This window comes from Anomaloglossus baeobatrachus, chromosome 9, assembly GCF_048569485.1.
Source record: "Anomaloglossus baeobatrachus isolate aAnoBae1 chromosome 9, aAnoBae1.hap1, whole genome shotgun sequence".
In the NCBI taxonomy this organism is placed as follows: Eukaryota; Metazoa; Chordata; class Amphibia; order Anura; family Aromobatidae; genus Anomaloglossus; species Anomaloglossus baeobatrachus.
The window spans coordinates 85458830-85483585 of record NC_134361.1 but is presented as its reverse complement, the minus strand read 5'-3'; the positions used below and the strand labels follow the sequence as shown (position 1 = coordinate 85483585).

At 48.3% G+C, this 24756-nt stretch overlaps 1 protein-coding gene across 2 annotated transcripts in view; it reads right to left on the bottom strand.

Moving 5' to 3' along the window:
- The window catches only part of ATRX (ATRX chromatin remodeler), a 355842-nt gene that overhangs the window by 177405 nt on the left and 153681 nt on the right, over nucleotides 1-24756 (bottom strand). For both annotated transcript variants that reach the window (XM_075323857.1, XM_075323858.1), the window contains one exon: nucleotides 12017-12153. In XM_075323857.1, coding sequence (XP_075179972.1) covers nucleotides 12017-12153 — 137 coding nt within the window. The remainder of the gene's footprint in view (nucleotides 1-12016; nucleotides 12154-24756) is intronic.

Sequence of the window (24756 nt, the reverse complement as noted above, 5' to 3'; positions counted from 1 at the left end):
ATGTTTCCCAACCAGGCCCCCGAGCAGAAGAACACTGGAAAATGGCCGAAGTAGGGTTATCAACCTGGGCAGATCCAGGTCCCCTCCTACCTTAGTGACCTCACAGGGAAGCACTGCCACTCCCCCTGCATGGATCAGAATTATCCAGCAAAGGGGATATTGGCCATAACTTTGCCTGGGAGCGTCGTAGGCAGACGCCAATGCTCTCATTGTGACAGTTATGAATTTAGCTACAGAACGAGGGGACTCATGACCTGTCTACGAGTTCCCATATGGCTGATATCATGCCTGGGGTATTTCCCAAGCTCCCCCTTCCATAAAAAAGGTGTGCCAGCATCGTCCGCCTGCGCAAACACCATTTTTATGGTTGCCATATTTATCGGAGATATGGCTTGCGAGATATGAACCATTTTTTACTGGAGTCGTTCTGTCTGGCTACTTCCAAGCCTTGCTAATGAGATACAACTCTTGTTACAGGGTGACGGCAGGGAGTCATCCTGGGTCCATTGTCCTCACATCATCTCATCTCCATATCAGAGGAGATGGCTGTTGGAGGTGTAAGTGGGATGTGACACCTTCACAGATGCTGGACATTTGAGAACAAGAAGGGAGGGGGGGCACTGCCAGGGAGTGATGAGGGATTATGACTGGAAGTCATAATTCATCTTCATATCCCGGGATTTACCTCACAATGAACATGTCCATTATTTCCGCAGGTACCCTGCGGATTTCGGCAGTACAGCCTGCAGAAATCCGCAGGGAACCACCCGCGGGAAAATCGCGGCAATTCCGCGGCTAATCCGCGGCAAATCCGCATGCGGATTTGGTGCGGATTTTTTCCGGAGGTCCGGAAATTTTTCACTCCCAGAAGTTTCTCAAGACATTTTCTTGAGAAACTTCACATCTCTAGTGCGCACATAGCCTAAGAGCACAGCATAGAGCACAGGACAAATGTGGACTGATCCAAAATGTTCTATACCCCAAATTGCCACCAAATAGCGTTCAATCCAATCAACAAAAACACAAGTCCCCACTCAGGTCAATTATCTTTTAACGGAAATATAGGGGGCTTTCTTTTTTTACTGGTAGTACAAGGCTCTGGAAAAACGCAATGTTACTACTTGGGCACCCTGATGTGCGCCCAAACAGTAGTTTTCCACCACATATGTGGCATCTGCATACACAGGAGAAAAGGCACAACAAATTGTACATTAGATTTTCTCCTGTTACCCGTGTGAAAATACATTTGGGGCTAAAGTAACATTTTTGTGGGTAAAGTAAAATTTTCTTTTTTTCTTCCACATTGCTTTAGTTCCTGTGAAGCAACTAAAGGGTTAATATACTTCTCAGATGTGGTTTTGAGCACTTTGAGGGGGTGCAGTTTTTAGAATGGTGTCACTTGTTTTTTCTGTCACCTAGGTTTCTCAAAGTCACATCAAATATGATGTGGTCCCTAAAAAATGGTTTGTAAATTTTGTTGGAAAAATTAGAAATTGTTGATTAACTTTGAATCCCTCTAACTTCCTTAACCCCGTCCCGAGCCTTGACGCACCGTATGCATCACGGCGGGATTCCGTTCCTCCAGCTCTGGTGACCGGGATCACTGAAATGTCACCAGAGCTGCACGTGTGTAAGGACCTGTAGTTGAGCCAAGGGGGGATGGCTTTGCCCCTCCCCTCCCGTGGCTACGATTGCTCTGATTGGCAGTTGAAAGTGGCATTTTCACTTGCACTTGAACTTGGTGAAAATATTACAATCCAACCATGGCCGATGATGGAATATCATTGGCCATTGGCTGGAGCAGGGTGACCTCTGTCTCCCCACCCCGATCTAATTGGAGCTAGCGTCCATGTGACGCTATCCCTCTAATCAGATGTGGAGGGGCGGTGTGACCGGTGGGTGCCCGCCCTCTTCAGCCTCACTGTGGCCGTGGACACTGAATATCGAGGTCCCCTGCTGCTGCCACCCGGTAAGATTTGCTCTTCCCCGCTCCCCTCTGCTGTCTTCCGCTCCCAGATTTCACCCCTCCACCTCCATCCGCTCCGTGATCACCCCCCCTCCCTCGCCCAGTGATCACCCCCCCTCCCTCGCCCAGTGATCACCCCCCCCCTCGCCCAGTGATCACCCCCCCCTCGCCCAGTGATCACCCCCCCCTCCCTCGCCCAGTGATCACCCCCCCTCCCTCGCCCAGTGATCACCCCCCCCCCTCGCCCAGTGATCACCCCCCCCCTCGCCCAGTGATCACCCCCCCCCTCGCCCAGTGATCACCCTCCCCTCGCCCAGTGATCACCCCCCCCCTCGCCCAGTGATCACCCCCTCTCGCCCAGTGATCACCCCCCCCCCTCGCCCAGTGATCACCCCCCCCCCTCGCCCAGTGATCACCCCCCCCTCGCCCAGTGATCACCCCCCCCCCTCGCCCAGTGATCACCCCCCCCCCTCGCCCAGTGATCACCCCCCCCCCTCGCCCAGTGATCACCCCCCCCTCGCCCAGTGATCACCCCCCCCCCCTCGCCCAGTGATCACCCCCCCCCTCGCCCAGTGATCACCCCCCCCCCTCGCCCAGTGATCACCCTCCCCCCGCCCAGTGATCACCCCCCCCCCCTCGCCCAGTGATCACCCTCCCCCCGCCCAGTGATCACCCCCCCCCTCGCCCAGTGATCACCCCCCCCCCCTCGCCCAGTGATCACCCCACCCCCCCACCCAGTGATCACCCCCCCCCCGTCGCCCAGTGATCACCCCCCCCCTCGCCCAGTGATCACCCCCCCCCTCGCCCAGTGATCACCCACCCCCTCACCCAGTAGAGATCACCCACCCCCTCACCCAGTAGAGATCACCCCCCCGTCGCCCAGTGATCACCCCCCCCCCCCTCGCCCAGTAGTGATCACCCACCCCCTCACCCAGTGATCACTGGGTGAGGGGGGGGTGATCACTGGATGAGGGGGGGTGATCACTGGGTGAGGGGGGGGGTGTTCACTGGGTGAAAGGGGGGGGGGGTCACCCCCCCTCACCCAGTGATCACCCCCCTCACCTGCCCCAGTGATCACCCCCAAATGCCTCAGTGATTACCGCTGCCCCTGCCCCAGTAATCACTGACGCTCCTGCATCTTCTCAGCCCCCTCCTGCCCTCCTCGCTCCTGACAGCCCCCTCCTGCAGTAGGAAAGTTTCACCAAACACTCACACATACACACGAACACTATAATATAGTTTAAGGTTTCGGTTTTTTTACACATAAAATGTCCCACTCGTCCCAGTCACAAAGGGTGTACTCAGCTGAGGAGAAATATGCCTTTATTGCCTCCAAAGCGGATAGTGAGGGAGAAGACCCCACTTTTCTCTATTCCTATGCCACCACGAAGACATCGCAGGACAAGAGATCGTCCGGAGACCGTGGAAGAAGAGCCGAGGGGCCAGGGGAGAAAAGCCGGAGACCATGCAGGAAGACCCATAGCCAAGTGTGAGTAACCCCCAACCTATTGCTAGTCATGCCCAACCTAGCACTAGTGCCCCCATCTGGACCTTTGTCCCTGAAAATGTTTCTCCACGGATTCCGGACTTCGTTCCCCAATCAAGAATCCAGTTCGAGACTGCCAACGTCAGAAAAATAGACTTTTTCAAAGTCTATTTCTCTGAGTCAATTGTCAGTCTTATGGTGGAGAAAACTAATCTGTATGCCCAGGAACTTTTGGCCGAAAACCCAAATTCATCATATCCTACTTGGAGTCCCATTGACTCAAATGATGAAATATTGGGGACTGGTGCTTCACATGGGGATTGTGAAGAAACCAGAAATTCGACAATACTGGAGTACTGATATTTTATATCAAACTTCAATATTTGGCATGGTCATGACCCACCAACGGTTTGAGGCCGTTCAGAGGTTTCTCCATTTTAGGGACAATGCGGACAGCCTTCCCCACGATGATCCAAATATTGATAGACTGCTCAAAATTCGGCCGGTCATCGAGAACCATTTGACTTTTGGAGCTAATTTTCCATTCAAAAAATCAAATGGCACTCCTTGTCTTTCGAGCCCTGCTGTGCACCCAAACATTTTATTTCCACCACATGAGGTATCGGTGTACTCAGGAGAAATTGCACCATACATTTCATGGTGCATTTTTTTCCTAATACCCTTGTGGGTAAAAAAGCTACCTGGTTGAAGTAACAATTTTGTGGTAAAAAAAATGTTTTATTAATTTTCACGGCTGAAGGTTATAAACTTTTGTGAAGCCCCTAGGGTTTCAAAGTGCTCACTAAACATCTAGATAAATTCCATGAGGGGTCTAGTTTACAAAATGGGGTCACTTGTTGGGGAGCACCATTGTTTAGATACCTCAGGGGGCCTCCAAACGCAACATGGCATCCGCTAACGATTCCAGACAATTTTGAGTTTGAAAAGTCAAATGGCGCTCCTTCCCTTCCGAGCCCTGCTGTGCGCCCAAACATTTGATTTCCACCACATATCCGATGTATCCATGTACTCAGGAGAAATTGCACAATAAATTTAATGTGCATTCTTTCCTGATACCCTTGTGAAAATGTTACATTTTATGGCTAAAGTAAAGTTTTTGTGCAATGTTTCTTCCACATTTCTTTGGTCCTTGTGAAGCACCTAAAGAGTTAATAAACCTCTTGGATATAGTTTTGCGTAGAGTGAGGGATGCAGTTTTTAGAATGGTTTCACTTTTGGGCATTTTCTGTAACATACGGTAGGTTTCTGATAGTCACTCCAAATGTGATGTGGTCCCTAAAAATATTTTTTTGTAAATTTTGCTGGAAAACTTAGAAATTGCTGAACTTTGAACCCTTTTAACTTCCTAACGAAAAAAAATTTGCTTCGAAAATTGCGCTGGTGTAAAGTAGACATGTGGGAAGAAGGGAATTTTGTTACTTACCGTAAATTCCTTTTCTTCTAGCTCTTATTGGGAGACCCAGACGATTGGGGTATAGCTACTGCCCTCTGGAGGCCACACAAAGCACTACATTAAAAGTGCAAGGCCCCTCCCCCTCTGGCTATACCCCCCCCGTGGTATCACGGGTTCTCCAGTTTTAGTGCCAAAGCAAGAAGGAGGAAGCCAATAACTGGTTTAAACAAATTAACTCCGAATAACATCGGAGAACTGAAAAACCGTTCAACATGAACAACATGTGTACCCGCAAACAACAAAAAAACATCCCGAAGGACAACAGGGCGGGTGCTGGGTCTCCCAATAAGAGCTAGAAGAAAAGGAATTTACGGTAAGTAACAAAATTCCCTTCTTCTTCAGCGCTCTATTGGGAGACCCAGACGATTGGGACGTCCAAAAGCTGTCCCTGGGTGGGTAAATAAATACCTCATGTTAGAGCTGCAAAACAGCCCTCCCCTACGGGGGTGTCACTGCCGCCTGCAGGACTCTTCTACCTAAGCTGGCATCCGCCGAAGCATAGGTATGCACCTGATAATGCTTGGTGAAAGTGTGCAGACTGGACCAGGTAGCTGCCTGGCACACCTGTTGAGCCGAAGCCTGGTGACGTAATGCCCAGGACGCACCCACGGCTCTGGTGGAGTGGGCTTTTAGCCCTGAAGGAACCGGAAGCCCCGCAGAACGGTAGGCCTCTAGAATTGGTTCTTTGATCCATCGAGCCAGGGTGGCTTTAGAAGCCTGCAACCCCTTGCGCGGACCAGCGACAAGGACGAAAAGTGCATCGGCACGGCGTATGGGCGCCGTGCGGGAAATGTAGATTCTGAGTGCTCTCACCAGATCTAGCAAACGTAAGGCCTTTTCATACCGGTGAACCGGATGAGGGCAAAAAGAAGGCAAGGAAATATCCTGATTAAGATGAAAAGAGGATACGACCTTAGGAAGAAACTCCGGAATGGGGCGCAGCACAACCTTGTCCTGGTGGAACACCAGGAAGGGAGCCTTAGATGACAGAGCTGCCAGCTCAGACACTCGCCGAAGCGATGTGATCGCAACAAGAAACGCCACTTTCTGCGACAGCCGAGAAAAGGAAACTTCCTTCAGAGGCTCGAAGGGCGGCTTCTGGAGAGCAACTAGTACCCTGTTCAGATCCCATGGATCTAACGGTCGCTTGTACGGGGGCACAATATGACAGACCCCCTGCAGGAACGTGCGCACCTTAGGAAGACGTGCTAGACGCTTCTGAAAAAACACGGATAGTGCCGAAACTTGCCCTTTAAGGGAGCTGAGCGACAAGCCCTTTTCTAACCCCGATTGCAGGAAGGAAAGAAACTTGGGCAATGCAAATGGCCAGGGAGACACTCCCTGAGCAGAGCACCAGGACAAGAAAATCTTCCACGTTCTGTGGTAGATCCTAGCCGAATTCGACTTTCTAGCTTGTCTCATTGTGGCAACGACTCCCTGAGATAATCCAGCAGATGCTAGGATCCAGGACTCAATGGCCACACAGTCAGGTTCAGGGCCGCAGAATTCTGATGGAAAAACGGCCCTTGGGACAGTAAGTCTGGTCGGTCTGGCAGTGACCACGGTCGACCGATCGTGAGATGCCACAGATCCGGATACCACGACCTCCTCGGCCAGTCTGGAGCGACGAGTATGACGCGGCTGCACTCGGATCTGATCTTGCGTAGCACTCTGGGCAAGAGCGCCAGAGGCGGAAACACGTATGGGAGCTGAAACTGCGACCAATCTTGAACCAAGGCGTCTGCCGCCAGAGCTCTTTGATCGCACGACCTCGCCATGAATGCCGGGACCTTGTTGTTGTGCCGGGATGCCATTAGGTCGACGTCCGGCACTCCCCAGCGGCGACAGATTTCCTGAAACACGTCCGGGTGAAGGGACCATTCCCCTGCGTCCATGCCCTGGCGACTGAGGAAGTCTGCTTCCCAGTTTTCTACGCCTGGGATGTGAACCGCGGATATGGTGGATGCTCTGTCCTCCACCCACATTAGAATGCGCCGGACTTCTTGGAAGGCTTGCCGACTGCGCGTCCCTCCTTGGTGGTTGATGTATGCCACCGCTGTGGAGTTGTCCGATTGGATTCGGATCTGCTTTCCTTCCAGCCACTGTTGGAAGGCCAGTAGAGCAAGATACACTGCTCTGATCTCCAGAACATTGATCTGAAGGGTGGACTCCTGCGGAGTCCACGTCCCCTGAGCCCTGTGGTGGAGAAATACTGCTCCCCACCCTGACAGACTCGCATCTGTCGTGACTACTGCCCAGGATGGGGGCAGGAAGGATCTTCCCTGAGACAATGAGGTGGGAATGAGCCACCATTGTAGAGAGTCTTTGGCCGTCTGGGAAAGCGAGACTTTCCTGTCCAGGGACGTTGACTTCCCGTCCCATTGGCGGAGAATGTCCCATTGAAGTGGGCGCAGATGAAACTGCGCAAAGGGAACTGCTTCCATGGCTGCCACCATCTTCCCTAGGAAATGCATGAGGCGCCGCAAGGGATGCAACTGGCCCTGCAGAAGAGATTGCACCCCTGTCTGTAGTGACCGCTGCTTGTCCAGCGGAAGCTTCACTATCGCTGCTAGAGTATGAAACTCCATGCCAAGATACGTTAGTGACTGAGTCGGTGATAGGATCGACTTTGGAAAGTTGATGATCCATCCGAAAGACTGTAGAGTCTCCAGCGTAGCATTCAGGCTGTGCTGACATGCCTCCTGAGAGGGAGCTTTGACCAATAAGTCGTCTAGGTAAGGGATCACCGAGTGTCCCTGAGAGTGCAAGACTGCTACCACCGCCGCCATGACCTTGGTGAAGACCCGTGGGGCTGTCGCCAGACCAAATGGAAGAGCTACGAACTGAAAATGGTCGTCTCCTATCACAAAACGTAGAAAACGTTGATGTTCTGTAGCAATTGGCACGTGGAGATAAGCATCTTTGATGTCTATTGAGGCAAGGAAGTCTCCTCTGGACATTGAGGCAATGACAGAGCGGAGGGTTTCCATCCGGAACCTCCTGGCGTGCACATGTTTGTTGAGCCGTTTTAGGTCCAGAACAGGACGGAACGAGCCGTCCTTTTTTGGAACCACAAAGAGATTGGAGTAAAACCCTTGCCCTTGTTCCTGAGGAGGGACTGGGATAACCACTCCTTCCGCTTTTAGGGAATCCACTGCCTGCAGCAGAGCATCTGCTCGGTCTGGACGTGGGGAGGTTCTGAAGAACCGAGCTGGAGGACGAGAATTGAACTCGATTCTGTACCCGCGAGACAAAATGTCCGTCACCCACCGGTCTTTGACCTGTGACATCCAAATGCCGGAAAAGCGGGAGAGCCTGCCCCCGACCGGCGATGCGGAGGGGGGGGGCTGGAAGTCATGAAGTAGCCGCTTTGGAAGCGGTACCTCCATTTGCTTTCTTGGGGCGTGTGTGAGTCCGCCACGAATCTGAGTTTCTTTGCGTCCTCTGAGTCCCTTTGGACGAGGTAAATGGTGTCTTGCCCGAACCTCGAAAGGACTGAAACCTCTGCTGCCACTTTTTCTGCTGAGGTTTGGATGTTCTGGGTTGTGGTAAAGAGGAGTCTTTACCCTTGGACTGCTTAATGATGTCAGCCAATGGCTCGCCAAACAGTCTCTCTCTAGACAAAGGCAAACTGGTTAAACATTTTTTGGAACCAGCATCTGCTTTCCAGTCCTTTAACCACAAGGCTCTGCGCAAAACTACCGAATTGGCGGACGCCATTGAGGTGCGACTGGTAGATTCTAGGACCGCATTGATAGCGTAAGACGCAAACGCCGACATCTGCGTGGTAAGGTGCGCCACTTGCGGCACTGCTGGATGCATGATAGCATCCACTTTTGCTAAGCCAGCTGAAATAGCCTGGAGTGCCCATACGGCTGCGAATGCCGGAGCAAACGACGCGCCGATAGCTTCATAGACAGATTTTAACCAAAGGTCCATCTGTCTGTCATTGGCATCTTTAAGTGAAGCGCCATCCTCCACTGCAACTATGGATCTAGCTGCAAGCTTGGAAATCGGGGGGTCTACCTTTGGACACTGTGTCCAGCGCTTGACCACCTCAGGGGGGAAAGGGAAACGCGTATCTTTAGATCGTTTAGAGAAACGCCTTTCTGGGTGAGCGTCGTGCTTCTGGATTGATTCTCTGAAGTCAGAGTGATCTAACAAAGCACTCAATTTACGCTTGGGATAAAGGAAACGAAACTTTTCCTGCTCCGCAGCCGCCTCTTCTGCTGAAGGGGCTGGGGGAGAAATATCCAACAGCCTATTGATGGCTGAGATAAGGTCGTTTACCATGGCGTCCCCATCAGGGGTATCCAGGTTGAGAGGGGTTCCAGGAGTGGATTCCTGATCACTCTCATCAGACACATCACAGGGAGACTGATTGCGCTGAGACCCTGAGCAGTGTGAAGACGTCGAGGGTCTTTCCCAGCGAGCTCGCTTAGGGTGGCTGGGGCCATCATCTGAGTCATAATCCTCGGCCTGTGAAGCCGGGGACCCCCCTGTGGGCTGGATACATTCCAAGTAAGGGGGACCTGAGGACAGAGGCCTCGCCGTGCCCAGAGACTGAGCCCCATGCATAGATTGCAGGGTTTCAAGGATTTTTGCCATAGACACAGACATATTATCTGCAAAAACTGCAAAGTCTGTCCCTGTCACCGGGGCAGAACTTACAAGCGTCTCAGCCTGGGTCGCTACCTCTCCTGACTCCGGCTGGCGAAGCAGCACCGGGTCGGAGCATTGCACACAATGGGGGTCATCGGAGCCTGCTGGTAGATTAGCCCCACATGCAGCACACGCAGTATACACAGCCCTTTTTGCCTTGGCCGCCTTGCGTTTTGAGGATGACATGTTGCTGCTTCCACAGAGTGATCTGGGATATGCAGCCAGAAGCGCACCTCACAGTGCAAGAAATACAATATCTATATATCTGTACCCAGTACACTGATACACAGTGAGGCACTAGAGGGACCAGCACAGAAAAATCGCTTACCGCCCGCTTAAAAAGCGGGTGTGTGGTCGCCAGATAGCCCCTAGTCCAGGTCTCCCAGAGCCTTGCGTCCTTCCTCCAGCCAGACTGCATGTAATGGCTGCCGGCGTCCTGAGAGAGAAGGGGGGCGGGCCCTGGGCGTTCCTGGCCAAGAGCGGGAAGCCTGCTTCCCTCTGTGCCAAGTGAGAGGGCTGGAGCATGTAAATCAGGCTCCAGCCCTCGTCGCTGCTAGCGAACAGCGTCTCTCCCCTACCCTGAATGACAGGGTGGGGGCGGGAACGAAACGGAGGTGCCGGCGTCCTAGGCCCAAAAAGCCGGGGACTAAATTTATAACCGCCGCCGCCGTAAAAGCGCGGACGGCGGATCCCCGGCGCACCACAAGTCACAGCAGCGCCGCCCGGTCCAGAGGGGGTCGGCGCTGCGTTCCCAAACACAAACAATCCCCCAGTAATCTGTAGGGACACCAACTCCACGTTGCGGTCCCCGGCGCACTACAACACCCAGCCAGCCCGGAGTGTGTCTGTGCCTGCCGGGGACACAGAGTACCTGTATGATGCAGGGCCTGTCCCTGATCGTACTCCTGCTCCGTCTCCATCAGGTTCTAATGGGTCTGTGGATGGAGCCCGGCATCAGAGCTGAGAGGCCGGCAGGATCCCACTTCCACAGAGCCCTACAAGGGGATGTGGAAGGAAAACAGCATGTCAGGCTCCAGCCCTGTACCAGCAATAGGTACCTCAACCTTACAACACCATCCAGGGGTGAGAAGGGAGCATGCTGGGGACACTATATGTGTCCTCTTTTCTTCCATCCGAAACAGTCAGCAGCTACTGCTGACTAAAATCTGTGGAGCTATGCATGGAATGTCTGACCTCCTTCGCACACAAAGCTAAAACTGGAGAACCCGTGATACCACGGGGGGGGTATAGCCAGAGGGGGAGGGGCCTTGCACTTTTAATGTAGTGCTTTGTGTGGCCTCCAGAGGGCAGTAGCTATACCCCAATCGTCTGGGTCTCCCAATAGAGCGCTGAAGAAATGTTATTTAGTAACCATTGTGTGTGACATATCTCTCAGATTTATGGGCATAAAATTTCAAAATTTAAAAATTGCAAACATTTTCGCCAAATATTTTTTTTTTTTTCATAAATAAACGCAAAAATTATCAACCTAAATTTACCACTAACATAAAGCCCAATATGTCACGAAAAAAATCTCAGAATCGCTAGGATCCGTTGAAGCGTTCGAGTCATTACCTCCTAAAGGGACACTGGTCAGAATTGCACAAGGTCAGTAAGGTCAAAATAGGCTGGGTGGTGAAGAATTAAAAAAGAAAATTACGTTTCAAAAATTGTGCTGATGTAAAGAAAACATGTGGGAAATGCTATTAGTAACTATTTTGTATGACATAACTCTCGGATTTATGGGCATAAAAAATTCAATGTTTGAAAATTGCGAAATCTTTAAAGTTTTTGCCAAATCTCCAATTTTTTCACAAATAAATGTACAAAATAATGTCTTTAAGGGCCGTTTCACAAATGCGGGATTACCGGATTCGGCACACTCCAGTAAAATCTAATACTGTACAATGGTATCGCAGCAGGCTCCGGTCACACGACAGCATGTGACCGGAGGTTGCCGCGATGACATTGCACTGTATTACACTGTACTGGAGTGTGCCGAATCCGGTAATCCAGCAAAATGCCAGAATTGTGAAACGGCCCTAATTTACTACAAACATGAAGTGCAATATATCATGGAAAAAAAAAAAAAAATCTCAGAATCACCAGGATCCAATGAAGCGTTCCAGAGTAACCTGTCAAAGGGACACTGGTCAGAATTGAAAAAAAAAATGGCCGGGTCATGAAGTTGAAAACAGGCTGGGTGGTAAAGGGGTTAAATGATGGCCTAATATTAATTCCCTATCCACTACTACCATTGTGATTGCAGATCACCACCATCGCTGAAATAATGTCTTTCTTGCAATTTGCTTTACATTTTTCATCTATAATCACAACTAGTAACTAATCTGTAGGGGAAGTTCAGAAATTAAGCTTCACGACGCCATACTCACTCAGTGACTTGAGAAAGAAAAAGAACAAAACTCACCATTATCCTCATCCGCTGCCTTTTCAGATTTGATTTTTTTCTTTTTGCTTTCACCACCAGGCTCCTCATCAGAAGAGACTTCATCATCTGATGACAAATTGGCTTTTATTTGCTCTAGAAGCATTTTCTTAGCAATCCTGTGAAGATAAATGGGTTGGGAACTTAGATTTGCTACAATGCATATAAAAGGGGGATACAACATCAAGGAAATAAACACGCAACCTACAAGTTTGTTTTCTGCTCAGTACTCCAATTTACACGCAGAAAGGATCCAGTAGATAAAATTGTGTAGAGAAAAATCAATGTAAAACCAAAAGACAAAAACAAGTTTCCCATGTGACCGCTAATGCTCAATCCTGTAGAGAAGGCCCCATCCAAGATACTAATTCTGATGCCTAATGCATGAAAACCTCAAATCTTTGTTGTCTTAGGTTATCCATACTCCACTGGCCAAATGCAGAATGGGCTGATCTTTACCGGTGCCAACCTCCCTATGTGGGGATATCTACAGGCAAAGCTTAAAGGGAACCTGTCACTACTTTTTTTGCCTATAAGCTGCAGCCACCACCACCGGGCTCTTATATACAGCATTCTAACAAGCTGTATATAAGAGCCCAGGCCACTGTGAGAACATAAAAAACACTTTATAATACTCCCCTAACGGTCGCGGGGTTGGCCATATGGGCGTCTCCGTTCTCCAGTGCCGCCTCTTTCGGCCATATTAGTCCTCCTTTTCTAGCCGCGGTGCATGACACGTCCGACGTCATCCACACTCGCCGGCATTCAGGTCCTAAGCAGGGCAGATCAAAGTATTGTAGTGCGCCTGCGCAGGACCGGCGAGTGTGTATGACGTAAACGCGTCATGCACACAGGCTTCAGAAGAAGGACGAAGATGGCCAAAAGAGGCGGCGCCGGCACCGGAGAATGGAGACGCCCATATGGCCAACGGCGCAACCGTTAGGTAAGTATTATAAAGTGTTTATGTTGTTACAGCGGCCTGGGCTCTTATATACAGCATGTTAGACTGCTGTATATAAGAGCCCGGTGGTGGTGGCCACAGCTTATAGGCCAAAAAAAGTGGTGACAGGTTCCCTTTAAGTCGCTGTCAAGACACCTCCTGCCATGGATACATCTGGGAAAAGAAAGGATCGGCACTAACTTCACTCTACTTATCGGATCTTTACCTCCCCTATATTACCTGTTAGAGAAGCGCAACAAGGTCCCATATAGAGTGCATTAAAAAGTATTCACACCCTGAACTTTTCTAAATTTTTCCACATTACCACCAGAATATTTTATTAGGATTTTCTGTAAGATAGCACAAAGTAGCAAATATTTGTGAAGTGTAAAGAAAATATTACATGGTTTTCTAAAGAATAAAAAAATATTAATCAGGAAATTGTCACATGCATTTGTATTCAGCCCCCTGTAGTCCAATACCCGATACATAAAATCTAGAGTGACCAACTGCCTCCAGAAGTCACCTAGTTAGTTGAGTCCTACTCTGTGTGATTTATTCCTAGTATAACTACAGCTGTTCTGTGAAGGCCTCAGAGGTTTGTCTGAGAACATTAGAGATGAAACCGCATCATGAAAACCAAGAAATACACCAGACAGGTCAGGGATAAAGTTATGGAGAAGAGTAAAGCAGGGTTAGATTAAAATAAAACAGCCCAAACTCTGATCATCTCACAGAACACTGTTCAATCCATTATCGAAAATGGAAGGAGTATGGCACAACTGCAAACCTACCAAGACATGGCCATTCACCTAAACTGACATCACATGCAAGGAGAGCACTAATTAGAGAAGCAGCCAAGAGGCCCATGATCACTCTGGAGAAGCTACAGAGATCCACAGCTCAGATGGGAGAATCTGTCCACAGGACAACTATTACTTATATACTCTACAAATCTGGCCTTTATGAAAGAGCACCAAGAAGAAAGACATTTTTGAAAGCAAGCCACAAGAAGTCCCGTTTGTAGTTTGCAGTTAGTTGGACTACGTTCGGGTGTCCGTCTGCAGAAACGTATATGTGCAAAAAATGGCACAAAACAGAGCACACGCTAACCCAGTGCGCTCCATAACAGTGAATGGCCCTGTCGGGCGCATGCGTCCGGAACACGCTTTGAAGAGTGGGGGAGGGGCGGTTCGGACGGATGCCCCGACGATGCCCCGTCAGAAATCTTTTTTCTGATTAGGATGGCCAGAGCTACAACGGATGGCTTATATCACAGCATATTCATATGTGTGTGTGTCCCAGTGACAGTCCAGACCTAAATCCCATTGAGAATCTGTGGCAAGACTTGAAAATTGCTGTTCACAGACATCTCCATCCAGTCTCACTGAGCTACAGATATCTTTCAAAGAAGAATAGGCAAAAATGTCAGCCTCTAAATGTGCAAAGCTGATAGAAAAATACCCCAAAATACTTGCACAAGTAATTTCAATGAAAGCTGGTCCTACAAAAGTAGTGACATAGGGGGCTGAATACAAGTGCACATAATAATTTTCAGATTTATACCTTTAAAATATTTAGAAAACCAGGTATCATTTCCCTTACACTTCGCAAATACTTTGTGTTGGGAGTAAAATGAAAAAAATGTGGAAAAGTTCACGGGGTCTGAACATTTTGTCAAGGCTCTTAGTTCACCTTTGAAAATATATATAATAGTTTTACTTTAATGCATGTATATGTAGCTACAAATCATATTTTACAAATTAGGTTCCATTAAAAACATTGCACCATTTGCCTTCTGTAGCGTCTGTGTTGCATGGCCTATTGCTTGCAGGAAAATCTGTTAACAGAGAATCCATCAGTCAATGAGGATGGTCTGACCGAGAGGGTAATGCTTATCTGCCTCGCAGCTGATTTAGGACCAAAGACCACATTAAAATTGAATGTGCAAAATAATTCCTTTAAAGGAAAAATTGTGCGAAATGTTTAAAATTAACAATTCCATAAATTAATTTTCAGGTTCAAATACATGCAAGAAAAACAAAACCCAAACCCTCTCTCAACCCTAGTCGTGACTGTCGAATTTTTTCAATATAACACGAGTTAGGGCTCATTTAGATATCCACGCACACTGGTCCGATCTCGACAACTATTAGTTGTATAATCCACAAATCTGACCTTTCTGGAAGAGTGGCAAGAAGAAAGGCATGTTTGAAAGCAAGTCACAAGAAGTCCTGTTCGCATTTTGCAAAAAGCCATGTAGGGTCACCACCACCATGTGGAAGAAGCTGGTCAGAAGAGACCAAAGGGCTAAATGCAAAACGTTATGTGTGACGGAAAACTAATCATGCACATCACCCTGAAAACACCATCCCCGCTGTCACACATGGTGGAGGCAGCATCCTGCTGTGGGGAAGCTGAGACAGGGAAGCTGGTTAGAGTTGATGGAAAGATGGATGGAGCTAAATACAAGTCAATACTGGAGGAAAGCCTGTTAAGCTGAAAATCCAAAATTATTTTTTAGCTTGAAATACATGCATGGAAAAAGAAAAAAAGTCCCCAAACCCCCTCAATGTTCGTAGTGACTGTCTAACCGTCTTCAATATAACTTACACTTTATGGTACATTCAGACATCCACGAGCATTGATCTCGCCTCGGACCACAATGTACAGACTGGAGGCAGGTCTCCAGTCTGGAGAATAACCGTTTCATACATTTCTTTGAAGCTGTCCCACTTGCAACGGGAGAGCCGCAGCAAATCTGTGCATGGCAGTCCGACATCAGATCGATATGCATGGATGTTTGAATGAGCCCTCAGGAGGAATACGCCAATACACATGAAAAAAATAAAGAAAAAAGAGCTGGCACTTGCAAGAACATTATAAATTTGGTTTCCTCTACTCATGCATTTGTTTAAAAAGTTGCATGCATGGCTCCATATTGCACCTCTGAGGAGTTTCTAGTGTAAGGCCAGGTGCACATTTTTACCTCTGTATTTGAAGCCAAATCCAGGACTGGAGGAGTCAGAGGAAAAATATAATACAAACACGGCTCCACTTCTGTATTCATCACCCACTCCAGGTTTTGGCTACAAATACCGAGGTAAATAAAACTCACCAAATACTCAAACGTGTGCACGTGGCCTAACAGCCACCTTTAATCATAGATATACCTAGCCTGGCCTCATAACATGTTTAAAAACCTCTATAGGCCAATCTCTACAGTTAGGCCTAAGCCACACGGCGAGAAAATCTGTGCAAGTGGAGTGTGATAAAACATCGCATTCCACTCAGACCAATTCTAGCCTGTGTACCAGCGCACATGAGCGATTATTTTCTCAGCCCTGATCGGACCGAGAAAACAATCGCAGCATGCAGCAGGTGTAATGCGAGACTCTTTTCTCTCGCACCCATTCAAGTGAATGGGGCGAGAGAAAAATCGCACTGCACTCGCGGTACACCGGTGTACCGCGAGTGCAGCGCGAAAATGGCAATAGCCGGCTACGGAGGACAGGGGAAGAGAAATCCCTCCCTCCCCTCCTCCGTGCCGGCCCTCCGCTCCACAGCGCCGGCCCACCCCCCGCAGCGGAAGTCCGCTCGCACAGTCGGACCTCAGTCGCATGGATACTAGCATGACACTCGGCTCCTGCTGTGCTGCCAGCGGGAGCTGAGTGTCATGCGAGCATCGCAGTAGTGCCCCATGTGGCCCCGGCCTTAAAGGGAACCTGTCAGCAGAAATTTCGCCCAAAACCTAAAAGATTCCCCCTCTGCAGCTCCTGGGCTGCATTCTAGAAAGGTCCCTGTTATTATTGTGCCCCCTGTGAGACCAAAATAAAGACTTTATAAAGTGGTACCTTTTTGTATTCAGATACTGTAAATGTGACACGGGGGCGGGCTCTCTGCCGTCCGTTATTCTGCCCCCTGGTCCTGTATGCCGCCCCTATCGCTCCTTTCCATAGCTGATGCACCGCCCACTGCTCCAGCCATCCCCGCGCATGCCCAGTGCCAGTCTCACGGGACTGAGCAGTGTGACCACTGGTGACGTGTGCACAGGCAAGTGATTATGGGCGGGGCTGTGAGTATCAGCAAGTACCCGCCCATAATCTCGTGAGCGCGCAAACCTCACCAGCGGTCACACTGTGCTCAGGGTAGTCCTAGACTGTATGGGCTGCTTCCAGGGATGACGTCCCTTTTGTCACGTGATAGTATTTTGAACACGCCCCTATCACGTGACAAAAGGGAAGTCATCCCTGGAAGCAGCCCATACAGTCTAGCACTACCCTGAGCACAGTGTGACCGCTGGTGAGGTTTGCGCGCTCACAAGATTATGGGCGGGTACTTGCTGATAATCACAGCCCCGCCCATAATCACTAGCCTGCGCACACGTCACCAGCGGTCACACTGCTCAGTCCCGTGAGACTGGCACTGGGCATGCGCGGGGATGGCTGGAGCAGTGGGCGATGCATCAGCTATGGAAAGGAGCGATAGGGGCGGCATACAGGACCAGGAGGCAGAATAACGGACGGCAGAGAGCCCGCCCCGTATCACATTTACAGTATCTGAATACAAAAAGGTACCACTTTATAAAGTCTTTATTTTGGTCTCACAGGGGGCACAATAATAACAGGGACCTTTCTAGAATGCAGCCCAGGAGCTGCAGAGGGGGAATCTTTTAGGTTTTGGGCGAAATTTCTGCTGACAGGTTCCCTTTAAGGGCAGTTACCCCAGAGGTGTAATATGGAGCAGGTATGTAACTTTTTATACAAATGGAAGAATAAGGGAAACCAATTTTTTTATGTTCTTGCAAGTAGCAGCTCTTTTTCTGTGTGTTTTTCCTCCTATATACTACCAGCTAGCAGTGGAGTGGCACCTATTCATTCAATAGTGGAGAGATAACTGTATATATGGTGACTCCAGAAACCCTGTAGTATATACCGTATTTTTCGCTTTATAAGACGCACCTGATTATAAGACGCACCTAGGTTTTAGAGGAGGAAAATTAAAAAAAAAAAATTGAGCCAAATAGTGTGCTAAAACATTTTAATAAAATTAAAAAAAACCATTATTTTAACAATTTAGACTCAACAGGAGGGTCTGTTATGGGGGGATTTGTGCATGATGCACTGCTGTGGGGGACCTGTGGATAACGCACTGCTATGGGGGACCTGTGGATGACACTGCTATGGGGGACCTGTGGATGACACTGCTATGGGAGACCTGTGGATGACACTTATGGGGGACCTGTGGATGACGCACTGTTATGGGGGACCTGAGGATGATGCACTATTATGGGGGACCTGTGGATGATACTGCTGTGGGGGATCTGTGGATGACGCACTGCTATGGGGGACTTGTGGATGACGCACTATTATGGGGGAAATATGGATGACGCATTGCTATGGGGGACCTGTGGATGATGCACTGTTATGTGGGATCCGTGGATGACACGGCTATGGGGGACCTGCATGATGCACTTTTATGGGGATCTGGGACTACCACCCCCATCATCCTTAGGAATACACCCATGTACTGTATACCATACATGGCTGTATTCTGAAAGATGAGGGGGGTGGTAATCACATTTACACTTTGGCCACTACATTAGTCCCTCCATGGAGTGTTTACACTAAAGGACTACAGCCCCCATCATCCTTCAGAATACACCGATTGATACAGTATATTCTGAAGGCTGATGATGGGGGTTGTGTTCCCCATTGTTCCCCCCATGTTCCTGACATTTGTCAGGCTCAGATCACTGATTGGTGGAGGCAGCTCTGCAGAAGTTGTCTCCATCCAGCCCTAGCGAGGAGAGGGAGTATCGTTCTCTCTCTCCTCTTTCTTATGATAGTCTCCGTCTGCTGCGGAGATCTAAAATGGAGCCTGCGCAGATCGCGATCTTCGAGAGCCGCAATCTCTATCTGCGCCTGCGTAGCCTCCGACGCGATGGACTTCAGGAAAATGACTACGGAAGGCAGCGCATGCGCAGATGGAGATCTCGCTTCTCTGAGATCTCCATCTGCGCCTGCGTCACCTCCGCAGCCATTTTCCGGAAGTCGCGTTGGAGGCAGCGCAGGCGCAGATAAAGATTTCGGCTATGGTGACCGCCACCGCAGCCGATTGCCGCGGGATCCATGGCGGCCGCCACCGCAGCCGATTGCCGGGGGATCCATGGCGGCCACACCAGCCTCCTGTGACTCACTCCACCGCCGATTACTGCCCGGTAAGTTACATTCACTTTGTAAGATGCACCCCTTTTTTACCCACAATTTTGGGGGAAAAAAGTGTGTCTTATAAAGCGAAAAATACGGTACATATACTCGGTTAGTGAAAGTGAGGAAAGTGAATCTAGCCTTAGAAATACAAATTGTATGGATTTGGACAGAAGCATTGGAAAGATTTATTTTGTGCCCCTTTTACTGTAAAATTGGACTAAAGACAAAATAAAATATGAAGGAAATCTTTCCATAAAGGCAGAGAGGCCGTGCAGGTGGTAATACAAGAAATGTCTCATGGTCAACGATGGTGCTGTTTCAGGAAGAATACAGTCTCCTGCTCTCATCTAACCGTCATGTACTCATAGTAAACATTTATTTTACATTACAATAATCAATTATGTGTGCTATTCTATGTAATATATTTAGGTATGTATCGCACATCACGTCTCCACATAAAAATTCAGTCATTGTTGTGTCTTTTCTTATAGTTAAAATTAGAAATCACAGGCCATGATAAGGGGAATCCTATGGATGGCCATATACATCGGAACGGTCAGCCCGCACCAGTTTCTGCAAACTGCACTCTGAATTTCAATGGTAAAGTTAACTTGCAAATCTGATGCCCCACATGTGCCAATATCAGCAGGTTTGGTGACCTTTTCTCTCTTGTGCAGTCAGCTGCAGAAAGAAATAAAATAGGTGGTACAGAGCTTTATTTTTTTTTTTTTTTGCATAGCTCTGGAACCCGGAATAGGGTGGATCAATTTTTATAAATTTCCCCATACAATCTACAGCAGGACACCACAAGTTCTACTTTACCATATTAAAATCCTTACAGGTCATTTGTAACTCATGGTTAGGGGGAATTCAGCACCTGAAAACTACACATGAGTGTTAACCCTTAGTGACCAGGCCATATTTTCCCATTTGAAATGTGTCACTTTATGTGGCAGTTATTGCTGCAATGCTCCAACACATCCCAGTGATTTTGATATTGTTTTTTGTCACACATTTTCTAACAATCACAAATTTAGGTCAATAAATCAGAAATTTGACAAAAACATTTCTAAACATTTCTCATTTTCAAACTTTTATTTTTTGTCCCTTAAATCCAAACGGTCCACCTGACAAAATCGTTAATAACATTTCCCTAAAGTCTGCTTTACACTACGACCATCTGTAAAGTGTTTCCTTATTTTGTTAGGATGTCAGGAGCTTTACTTTAATTTTCAAAAGACTTATTTTTATTTTTTTAGGGACATAGGTTTGAAGTGACTTTGTGGGACCTATATATTTGAAAACCCCCAAAAGTGATAGCCCTCAACATATTAAAAACGAACCCTTCAGCTGCTTTTCAGGACTTAATGCAAAGTGGCATGACAGGAAAGGAAAAATTTTTACCACCTCAATGTAGATAACTTCCTTCTTAACAGGCCCCTATAGCCGGCAGATTAAGGCCATGAATTGCCATCACAACCATCAGGTCCACACAATCATGATCTCATAATGCCGATGGGGTTAAAGATTGAGACCCCCATACTGTTAACCATCTAGATGCCTTAGCCACTATTGACAAAAACATCTCAGGGGTTGGTGGCAAAACAGATTATATCAGATGCAGCAGGTTGTCTGCTGGAGTGTCCAGATGACAGCGCTCCACTTTCACTTGTTGGGGGGGTGGGAAGATACTTAAGGGGGCTTTACACGCAGCGATATCGCTAGCAATGTTGCTGGTGAAAGCACCCGCTCCCGCCGTTTGTGCGTCACAGGCAAATTGCTGCCCATGGTGCACAATATCGTTCGGAGCCGCCAAACGGACTTACCTGCCTAGCGACGTCGCTGTGGCCGGCGAACCGCCTCCTCTCTAAGGGGGTGGTTCGTTCGGCGTCACAGTGGCGTCACTAAGCGGCCGCCCAATAGAAGAGGAGGGGCAGAGATGAGCGGCCGTAATATCCCGCCCATCTCCTTCCTTCCTCATTGCCGGCGGCCGCAGGTAAGCTGTAGTTCATCGTTCCAGAGGTGTCACACGTAGTGATGTGTGCTGCCTTGGGAACGACGAACAAACTGCATCCTCAACAATCAACTTTTTTTTAGAAAATGAACGACGTGTCAACGATGGACGATTTGCTGAGTATTTTCCATCGTTAAGGCCGCTCGTTGGTGTCACACGCAACGTCGCTGCTAAAGATGCCGGATAGGCGTCACAGAATCCGTGACCCCGGCGATATATCGTTAGATACGTCGCTGCATGTAACGGGGCCTTTAGTTATATGTCAGGTCAGTTTTAAGTCGGATTGGTGGTCACTAAAGTGATAAATGTGCATTTGTAAAATTTTGGCTTTAATTTCAGTTTTCTATATGACTATTTAAAAAAAAAAAAAGAGGGGAAAAAAAAAAAAAAAAAACACGAGAAAATCTTTCACTCTGGCTTATAGGCCTTAAAACAGAAACTTCTTCTGTACAGATGATTTTCCAGCAGTCATTACAATCACAGACAGAATTACAATGAAAGGTAACAACTCTATACAAGGGCAGCACCCAAGTGTTACGAGCTGCCCTATGTAATTAAGGAGCCCTCCCAACGCGTTTCCCTCTCGGTCTAAATAGAGAGTTCATCAGGGGAGATTTAATAGATATAACCTGCAGTGGCAGGTATATACACATGCACACCGCAATGGTCAAATGTGCAAATGTGTAAGGGGGAACGTAACTGCATGGGGCACGACAGGGGTTAGGATTATATATTCCATCTGAACCCCATCTTTTGTTAACCCCCAGGTCCGCCTGCACTCTCATCTATCCGGTGGTGCGTGGTCTATTCGTAGTGAAGAACCAGGTGAGATCTATGCTAATTTTGTTGTTGCACACTTTTTTTGCACTGCACTTTATTTAATGATTTTAAAATGATAGATTAAAAGTTATATTTTATTCTTTGCTTTGTTAGGTTGTTCTAAATTAGTACCAGTGGCCAATGACAAAATAAAAAAAAAAAAATTTAATTATATTTTTAAATAGTGATAAGAAATTATATGCAATGTAAAAAGAAAAACACATTTAACAAATACCTGATTTAAAAACCGGTCATTTACGGAGGACACATTCTCTTAAAAAAGGAAAGCCCTTCACTTTGTCTGCACTAATGTTTTATATACCAAGCCCGGTGATGCAAGCAATTTTGCTTTAACTGCCATTTTCCATGGCTCTTCTTGAAGGTGAATTCACATCTCCAAGATCCTATGACAATATGTAGGTGTAATTATAATCAAAATAATATTAGGAAATACCTCCAATTAGAAATGTACTATAGTTCTTCTGATTCACTGTAGCTTACCTCATGTGCAGGGCATTGCAGGACCTTTGGAATCCATGGTTATGACCACACATATAGTCACAGTTAGGTATGACAACTAGAAACTAAGGTCCTGCAATGCCCTGAACATGAGGTAAGTGACATAGTGAATCAGAAGAACTAAACTATCTTACAAATTGGAGATATGGGATAATATTATTACACCTACTACATATTGGGCTATGATCTGGGAGATGGGAATACCCCTTTAAACACAGACCTCACCATGGCCACCCAAGTCTGCGTGATTATTGAAGAGAGGGAAACGTGACGGTCTAGCCACTCCGTAGTGTCTTACTTAAAGAATTAGGTCCTTTATTTCCCCCATTTATTGTCGAGGGATTCAGCCCTCCCTTATACACACAGTCATCCATAGTGCACATGGCTGCTTCCCGAACTGTGAGGCACAGCTGAGGAGGTCATTTTCACATAATTGATTTCTTCCTGCAGCGGGACACGTAACAATGATCAACCGCACCTTTCCCTCTTCTTTGATTAATAGCTCTGGGGGGCAGAGAAGGGCAGCAATGAAGGGAATTTTGTTTACTTACCGTAAATTCCTTTTCTTCTAGCTCCAATTGGGAGACCCAGACAATTGGGTGTATAGGCTATGCCTCCGGAGGCCGCACAAAGTATTACACTAAAAGTGTAAAGCCCCTCCCCTTCTGCCTATACACCCCCCGTGCTCCCACGGGCTCCTCAGTTTTGGTGCAAAAGCAAGAAGGAGGAAAAGAATTATCAACTGGTTTAAAGTAAATTCAATCCGAAGGAATATCGGAGAACTGAAACCATTCAACATGAACAACATGTGTACACAAAAAAACAGGGGCGGGTGCTGGGTCTCCCAATTGGAGCTAGAAGAAAAGGAATTTACGGTAAGTAAACAAAATTCCCTTCTTTGTCGCTCCATTGGGAGACCCAGACAATTGGGACGTCCAAAAGCAGTCCCTGGGTGGGTAAATAATACCTCGTAATAGAGCCGTAAAACGGCCCCTTCCTACAGGTGGGCAACCGCCGCCTGAAGGACTCGTCTACCTAGGCTGGCATCCGCCGAAGCATAGGTATGCACCTGATAGTGTTTCGTGAAAGTGTGCAGGCTCGACCAGGTAGCCGCCTGACACACCTGCTGAGCCGTAGCCTGGTGCCTCAAAGCCCAGGACGCGCCCACGGCTCTGGTAGAATGGGCCTTCAGCCCTGAGGGAACCGGAAGCCCAGCAGAACGGTAAGCTTCGAGAATTGGCTCCTTGATCCACCGAGCCAGGGTTGATTTGGAAGCCTGTGACCCTTTACGCTGGCCAGCGACAAGGACAAAGAGTGCATCCGAGCGGCGCAGGGGCGCCGAACGAGAAATGTAGAGTCTGAGTGCTCTCACCAGATCTAACAAGTGCAAATCCTTTTCACATTGGTGAACTGGATGAGGACAAAAAGAGGGTAAGGAGATATCCTGATTGAGATGAAAGGGGAATACCACCTTAGGGAGAAATTCCGGAACCGGACGCAGAACCACCTTGTCCTGGTGAAACACCAGGAAAGGGGCTTTGCACGACAACGCTGCTAGCTCAGACACTCTCCGAAGAGAAGTGACTGCTACTAGGAAAACCACTTTCTGCGAAAGGCGTGAGAGAGAAATATCCCTCATTGGCTCGAATGGTGGTTTCTGAAGAACCATCAGCACCCTGTTCAGATCCCAGGGTTCTAACGGCCGCTTGTAAGGAGGAACGATGTGACAAACTCCCTGCAGGAACGTGCGTACCTGTGGAAGTCTGGCTAGGCGCTTCTGGAAAAACACAGAGCGCTGAGACTTGTCCCTTAAGGGAGCCGAGCGACAAACCCTTTTCCAGTCCAGATTGAAGGAAGGACAGAAAGGTGGGCAAGGCAAAAGGCCAGGGAGAAAAACCCTGAGCAGAGCACCACGACAGGAAAATTTTCCACGTCCTGTGGTAGATCTTGGCGGACGTTGGTTTCCTAGCCTGTCTCATAGTGGCAATGACCTCTTGAGATAATCCTGAAGACGGTAGGATCCAGGACTCAATGGCCACACAGTCAGGTTGAGGGCCGCAGAATTCAGATGGAAAAATGGCCCTTGAGACAGCAAGTCTGGTCGGTCTGGTAGTGCCCACGGTTGGCCGACTGTGAGATGCCACAGATCCGGGTACCACGACCTCCTCGGCCAGTCTGGAGCGACGAGGATGACGCGGCGGCAGTCGGCCCTGATCTT